General features: G+C 37.1%; 1 protein-coding gene across 5 annotated transcripts in view; it reads left to right on the top strand.

Annotated features, from left to right (window-relative positions):
* The first annotated feature begins 715 nt into the window (after nucleotides 1-715).
* The window catches only part of LOC136202521 (valine--tRNA ligase, chloroplastic/mitochondrial 2), a 29,972-nt gene continuing 22,600 nt past the window's right edge, over nucleotides 716-8,087 (top strand). For all 5 annotated transcript variants that reach the window (XR_010674479.1, XR_010674481.1, XM_065993201.1 and 2 more), the window contains exons 1-4: nucleotides 716-1,051; nucleotides 1,512-1,596; nucleotides 6,706-6,832; nucleotides 7,547-7,630. Coding sequence is in view for 3 of the 5 variants with exons in the window: in XM_065993201.1 (XP_065849273.1) it covers nucleotides 730-1,051; nucleotides 1,512-1,596; nucleotides 6,706-6,832; nucleotides 7,547-7,630 (618 nt within the window). In the remaining 2 variants the exon portion in view is untranslated. The remainder of the gene's footprint in view (nucleotides 1,052-1,511; nucleotides 1,597-6,705; nucleotides 6,833-7,546; nucleotides 7,631-8,087) is intronic.

Raw genomic sequence — 8,087 nt, 5'->3', positions numbered from 1 at the left:
TTCCATTCCTCCATAATCTGCTACAGATCAGTTATAATTGGTGGAGCCTGCTCAATCCTAACTAAAAATAACAAAATAAAAATTTAATTAAACTAAATTAAACAAATAAAATAGACAAAATAAAAATATAATTAAAATTAACAAAATAAAAATTTACAACATAAAAATTAACAAAAATAAAAAATAATAATCAAATTAATAAAATAAAAATAACAAAAATTAAATTAACTTAAAAAAAAATTAAGAATTTTCGCCGTACGGACGTGAGTCCCATCACGCCCTCACATAGGTGAGGGACTGAGGCTATCACGCCTCACCACATGTAACGACGTATGAATATCACGTCATCGCCTGTGGTGAGGCGTGAGGCGATCACACCATCACCTCATGATTCTGAAATCCCAAACAATCCAAAATCAATTCAAAAAACGTACAAAAATCAATAAAAGCAAACGAAATTACGTATCATTAGTCCTTTTTCTTTGCCGCCCTTTCCCCGATCCATGTTTTCGTTGATAAATTAGTCCGGATTTGATCCAAGAGAGTTTAGGGTGTTTTGAGAGAATTTGAGAATTTTAAAATTTGATAAAAGGATATTTTAGTTTTTTTTTTTTTTTTCAGAGGTGGGAAATCGAGGCCGGGTACATTCCCTTGTTTTTATCCCTAACTCTTCCTATTTATCCACGTAATAAACAGTCCGTGTGTGTTTGAAGAGTATGATGTTGGGAGATGCTCTTACTTGTATCTCTACCACTAAAACCCCACACTGCATCATCTCTGTTCAGCGCTAGGGTTTATGAAATTTTCGGTATCCAAATTCAGATTATTTGCCTTGCACCCGAATTTCATGCATTTATACAAATACATATACATTTTGCACTGACTACAAATTCATTAAGAATAATGTCACTCCAATTGGCTCTCTCCACTCCATTTCTTCTATCTCCTTGCTCTGCTTACAGACTGAATCCTCTTCTCTTCCCTCAGCGACGTCTTTGCTTTGCTTTCACTAGATGGACTTTCACTCTTATCAAGCCCAGATTTTTCGCTGGTGAATTACTGGTTCTATTTGGTTTGCCATATTTTGTTTTTCCCTACTGCCGTTAAGTTGCAGTTGAGGCACGCTTGCTAAGTTGCACACTTATTAAAGCATCGACTTTTTCATCAATCTGAACAGAGTCCTCAACTCACTGCAGCATAACTTTGATTACAGAACTTTTTTTGTTTGCTGATTTGTTGTTCAATCCTTTTTCCGCATCAAATGGTTGCTATAAAAAATTCCTTTTGCTTTCATAGTTTTTGAATGGTTACTGGTAAAATGAAGACAATTGGGATACAATAAACTCAACATTTGCATGACTTTTTCTTATTAGTTTGCGATATTATTCCTTCATCTTTTCACCATGCACTAGTCTTAACTTATAAGTGAGTGGATTTTGTAGAAGCTAGTCGTTAGTATGATTTAAGATTGTGTTTAGTAAAATATTGATCACTTCTTCTTGTGATTCCAGTTGCTGCATCAGAGAATGGAGCATTTACTTCTCCAGAGGTGGCCAAGTCTTTCGATTTTTCTTCAGAGGAACGAATATACAACTGGTACTACGAATAAATCCCTCTACTCAATTTTTCCTCCCGTTCTCTTGTTCTTCATGTATAAATGCTCAACCAAGGGAAGTTGATTATGCTAATATCATTCTTGTACTTGATGAATTTTATATACACCCTTAATCAAATTTTAGAGGTGTACAATCTTCAAATAAGTGGTGGCTTCTGTTTAGTGTCTTCTCTTCTTTGAATATTAATTTTTTGGTACATATATGGTGGCTTTAGTAAACACTTTCCATTAGAATCCCAGATGGAGACTCAACCAATTGCCATTAAATTATGTCAAGGATCTCTTATAAGGCTTTATCCATATACCTTTGTAATAGATAAGTTGACAGGCATATCTAAGAGTAAGAGATATACCATGATCATGCTTTTTGCAATTTGTAACAGACCCTGGAAATAGAGAGAAATCCATGGGATACCATGTAGATTACGAGCCTACATGAATATATTAAACTTAAGATGAATACACATATTTATACAAGGTTCTCCCTAAGTTACTCCTACATTAAGCAAACATATCAGCTCCACTAGACCCTACTAGCAGCCATCTAGCTGTCATAGCAGCCTTAGGCATGCTTACATTTATTACATTGACTTATTCTATAACACAATCGATACAATTCTTGTAGACGAGATACGAAAAGAGTAAACTTGGAAGCTGAAACATTAGCAAATTACCATGGAAGATAAAAGGTTCAAGTCAACTGGACCTAAATCCAAGTACATTTATTGCGGGTTCAAAATAACAACATGGATAATTAAAATACTCACGTATCTCTTGGGGGATAGCTTTGCCATCATGCAACCAATTCTGCTACAATTGTTTATTTTCCATAATGAGAAGGATACGCAAAAGGACATATAATGGATTAAGGTTGAATGGATGAAATGGAGAAATTGCAACAGGAGTATTATGTGATGCAAATATGCCTATAAAACTAAATGGAAACTTTTATAGAACAACTATCCATAGTTATTAAAGGCACATGGCGCACTGAGGCGCAAGGGTCCTGGAGCCTTGGCGCATCGCCGTGCGCCATAGCGAGACAAGGCGTGTAACGACCCGGTCCGGAGTGGGTGGCGCCGGGGTAGAAGGCCTGAGCAAGGAGCGGCCCTAAGAGATGGCGATGGGGACAGGAATGAACTGAATCCCACATCGGAAAGGGAGAGGGAGTGATTGGGGCTTATTAGTAAGATGTGGATCCAATACATGCAGACGCGTTTTAAAGCCGTGAGGCCCAATGTGTGGGAATTGGGCCAGAGCGGACAATATCTACATGGCATTGGACCAGGGTGTTACAATTGGTATCAGAGCCGATTCTCCACGTACGATGTATGGTTCGGGGACGAACCAGGCGGAAGCTGGTGGGCCTGTAACGACCCGGTCCGGAGTGGGTGGCGCCGGGGTAAGAAGGCCTGAGCAAGGAGCGGCCCTAAGGGATGGCGATGGGGGCAGGAATGAACTGAATCCCACATCGGAAATGGAGAGGGAGTGATTGGGGCTTATTAGTAAGATGTGAATCCAATACATGTAGACGCGTTTTAAAGCCGTGAGGCCCAATGTGTTGGATTTGGGCCAGAGCGGACAATATCTACATGGTATTGGAACACGGTGTTACAAGGCGCACTTTCAAAATTAAAAATTATAAACTATAAACCTAACATAAAAATACAATGAATACTAAATTATGAAAATATCTTAAGCATAAATAAATTTTAAAACGCAAAATAAACTCCATATTAGAAAGATAAAGTTGAATACTAAATCCGTAGTGTTTTTCTTTCTACTAGACTTCTGTTGTTTTAATCCGTAGTGTTTTCTTTCTACTAGACTTCTTCCTCTTATAAAATACAATGACTCTGTCTCTTCCTCCTCAAATCATAAATGTACTCTGTCTCTTCCTCTTCAAATCATAAACATACTCTGTTTCTTCCTCACTAATAATAAACGTAAAATCCCTTCTCTTCTAATAAATGTATAATCTCTCTCTTTTAATAACTTTTTTTTAATAAAACTGCCCCTAACTGCCAAACATTCCAGAAAAAACTGCTCGTAACTGACAAACATTCTAGAAAACTGCCTCTAACTGCCAAGGCGTGCCTTGATGTGCCTTTGGCAACTGCTCTTGGCGCAAAATGGCGCACCAGGCGCGCGCCATGGTGATTGCGCCTCGCCATGGCAGCCCTATGGCGCTAAGGCCTGCGCTTGGTGCGCCATGCACCATAGGCGCGCCATTAATAACTATGCAACTATCTGATTTGCACTATGACCTAAGAAGATAGAATATTGGTAAAATGAGTGTATCGAAGATGAGAATGTTGAGATGAAAGAGCTCACACAAAATGATGGATAGGATAAAAACTAACTGGTATTTTAGAAAAGCGTGATATGGTATCTACAGGCTACAAAATGAGAAAGGATCTTTAAGGTGGTTTTGACATATTCAAACATTGGCCCACATGACTATTCGGTGCAAAAATGTGATGAAATAGAAGTAACATTTATCAAGGAGGAAGTGAAAGACTGAGGCTGGATTGGATGATGGTTATTTTAAATTTACCAAAAGAAGGATCATACTTTTAATAGAATTGATTGGGACGACAATCCATATAGTCAAATTCAACTAGTCAGGGATTAGGTTTAGTTTACAGTTGTAAATTGTTGTTGACTTCTTGTACAAATTGGAAAAGGGAAGGTACCATTCGAGTCTTCATTTTCCTCATCTTAACAATTAGTTAAATCTATCATGAAAAATTTCAGAACAGGCATAAACAGGAGATTTTCTGTTTATTGAAGACTTTATTACAACAACAACAACAACAACAAAGCCTTTGTCCCGAAATGATTCGGGTCGGCTAACATGAACCATCATATAAAACCGTGTGTCAGCGACACAAATTCGCTCCCTCCACTCCGTCCTATTATTTGAATTAAAACTCCTTGGATACTTTACCTTTATAGTTTAAAAAGGCGATCGCCTCTGTCGCCTCAGGCGAGAGGCGACAGAGGCGATCACCTCACCGCCTTCCAGAATGGAAGGCGACTTACCTTCAAGAGGCGATCGCCTCACCCTCTCAGGCGAGAGGCGGTCTGAGGCGAGAGGCGATCGCCTCTTGCAGGTGAGGCGTTAAGTCAGCCTTTTCTTACAAAAAAAAATCCTAATTTATATTAAAACCAAAAAAACAACAGACCAGCCCGATAAAATTAAAGAGACAGACACAGACACCCCCCAAAAACTCCAACGGCTCTCTCTTCTTCTCCTCCACCACCGAGTTTCTGCTTCCCACAGCTCCCTCCTAGAATTTTATCTGACTTGTGATTGTAACTTGAGCATACAAATTAGGTTCTAAGGTGTTTCTATACAATCAAGTAAACCTTTTTGGACAACTTTATTGGAGGAGAAACTGGGGTTATAAAATAAAGATGAGTTAAGATAACGTGCAGTTGCATAAAGAGGACTATGGAACTCCTCTTGCCAAACATGATCAATAGTCTTCAAGTACGCTAGGTAGATGCTTGATATTATGCTATTTTGATTTAAGAATTAGCACTTTATTATTAGACTTTAAGTTATTTTGGTTTACAAGTTTAGAAATTAAACTATCCTTAAGTACTACTAGTTTTTATTGAGTTAATTTTATTTTATTTTATTTTCTAATTTTTTGTCGCCTCACGTGCGAGAGGCCGTCGCCTCTCGCCTCGCCTCAAGGCGATATTTTGCCCTTGTCGCCTTGACTCGCCTTTCGCTTTTTAAAACTATGATTTCAAATAATGTGGTCCTAAGCACTGAATTTAGGAAGAAAGGGCCAAATAGTATGTGATGCAACTTGGTGTCATTGTGAAAAGATTTCTGTGAGTAATTTTTTTTAACAAAGTCTGATGCCTCTACAGTAGCTGATCTTGCTGGAGCTGCCCCTCTACTTCCTTTTTATGCATGTCGCAAATAGAAGCAAGAGTTAAAATAGGGGGTTGTGGTTTGTTTTGGTGCAATGTTAAATACCTTGAGTTTGGAATTGCAAAGTGCAGATCTGACTTCTGAGACTTCTGGACCAGAACTATGTATTTGCTGTTGAAAGAAATAACAACCATTATCAATTTTCCTATAAGGTTTAGAAGCAAGTGAAAGCAATATATAACTGATTTTTTTCTTTGTTGAAATGCAACTAAATTGGTAACTTTTCTGTACGGTATAGGAAATGGCCCAACACCTGCGGAACTTATATATTTATGACTATTATTTTCAACAGCATGTCTGTCTGTCTGTTCTTGTATAGAAAGACTGAAGACAGTTTCGACTGATTGATGTTTCTCACCTTTGTTTAGGTTTGTGGGGAGGGGAAGGATAGGCTAGAAATTTTAGGAAGAGAAATGGCTCTCTCCATACTGAAAAATTGGTGGCTTATGTTTTAACTTCCATTCAACCATGCATTGGTTTCCAGGCTATAATTCAATTTCTCTAAAAAAAATTCTTGCACAGGATAACATTTTTGGTGCTAACAATCATTTTCCATGTGGGTTGTCACTTTTTGGTTGAACCTCGTTCTAATGAAGGGTCTGTGACCTAACAGCTGCAATACTTTTGATCAGATAAAGAATTATCAATAATTGGTACACTTGCTAGTTATGAAGACTTTTATGTCACATTATTAGTGAGGGTGATTTACGTGGCTCCTAAAATTGAACACATATAGTTGATAAACAATCAACATACCATATGGGTATGGTCATAATATTGCTGCTTTTCTTTATGAAATGACTCTTATATCTCTACACTCTATGAAGGGCTTCTATAAGTTGTATTATGTTAGTTGTTGAAGTTAACTCATATTGCATGTTTTAAATTACATTAGACCCTTCAACCAAAGAAAGAAAAAAGAAACTACAACAGAGCCATTATATAGATCTTATCTCCATAGAAAGTCTCCTACATTTTGCAACATATGGTTCCGGATGTGCATATAAATTATGCCCTGGTTTCATGATTTCTTCTAGTGCTAGATTTTCCTTTCTAACAGACAAGCTTACTCTTTCTAGTTTTGATTTGGTTGTTTTTTAATTTATGTTATGAAATTATAATATGTTCAATTTTTTAGGTGGGAAAGCCAAGGATATTTTAAGCCGAATCTTGAGCAGGGAAGTGATCCTTTTGTAGTATCAATGCCGCCTCCAAATGTTACTGGATCACTACATATGGGACATGCAATGTTTGTGACTCTTGAGGTTGTGGAAGTGAATTTTAGGGTTCTTGATTAATTACTTGATTCCCATAATTTTTCCCTTTGCATTCCGGTTGGGCCATATTATCTGGTTGGCTCCTAGTGTGATGCACTAGGTCGTTACACCTTTGGTAGTGTATGTTGATCTAAGGTTCTTACAGGCACTTTCATTGTTATAAGCACTTGTTCAGACTTTTGCAAGCTCCTGTTGCTCTAGATAACATATTACAATGTTCTACAATTGAAATCAACCTTTCCTACCCCAGCGTTTACTTTTTTTGTGAAGTTATGCATGTTTTGTTGCATCCTTTCCAAGTGATTTTTTTATTTTTGTCATAATCACCAAACTGTGTCCATAAATTGTCTTGTAATAAATATGAAATCAAATCTTTGGCATTGCTTATACCAAGTTAGTAGATTCTTGGCATGCAGTAAATGAAGCTTTTTTCTTCTTAATGTTGAAGGGTTTGTAATACTAAATATGTTGATTGCTTAATGTTTGTCATGTATTACCACCAAATGCTACCATTTTGTCTGACATTTTAACTGCATGTTAGTTCTTTATTGATCAATCTAGATCACCATGTGGATGACTATTAGATTGTGTTGGAGTTGTATATTTTGGAAATTGGTAATTTTGCAATTTAGTTGTTTTGTTCCATCCTTTTTAAGTAGTTGATATATTTTCCATTGTGTACTCCATAATGTTCTTTGACAGGATATCATGGTTAGGTACAACAGAATGAAGGGAAGACCAACATTGTGGCTTCCTGGGACTGATCATGCTGGTATTGCAACACAGGTTAGTGGTCAGACCAAGAGACCATACATTAATATTGTTGCATTGGATAATGTTCTTTCAGGGTCAGCTTTGATCAGAATTATCCTCTTTTTCGTGGGTGTCCTCTCATACTTCCCATGATCACATTATAGTAAAAGCTATTATTAGGTCTTAACTATCAGTTCAATTGGTTCCATGACATGGTATCGGAGCCTCTTAGACCAAGTGGTCGAGGGTTCAAATCTTAGCAACCCCATTTATTGATGGAATTTCAACACATAACAAGATGGGTTTGTGTTGTACATGCTTACAGGAGTGTGTTAGAGATTATAATAAAAGCTATTATTGGAGCTTAATTATCAGTTTAAGATTTTGGTTCAAATGGTTCCTCGACAGATCCTATTATACATGAATTGTTGTTATTTTTTCTATTGAATACATTTAGTTTTAGATTTTGCATTGCCTTCATTGTATTGCA

The sequence above is a fragment of the Euphorbia lathyris genome, chromosome 1 (genome assembly GCF_963576675.1).
Source record: "Euphorbia lathyris chromosome 1, ddEupLath1.1, whole genome shotgun sequence".
Taxonomy (NCBI): Eukaryota; Viridiplantae; Streptophyta; class Magnoliopsida; order Malpighiales; family Euphorbiaceae; genus Euphorbia; species Euphorbia lathyris.
Note: the sequence above shows the minus strand (reverse complement) of the source record. Positions and strands in the feature narration are given on the sequence as shown.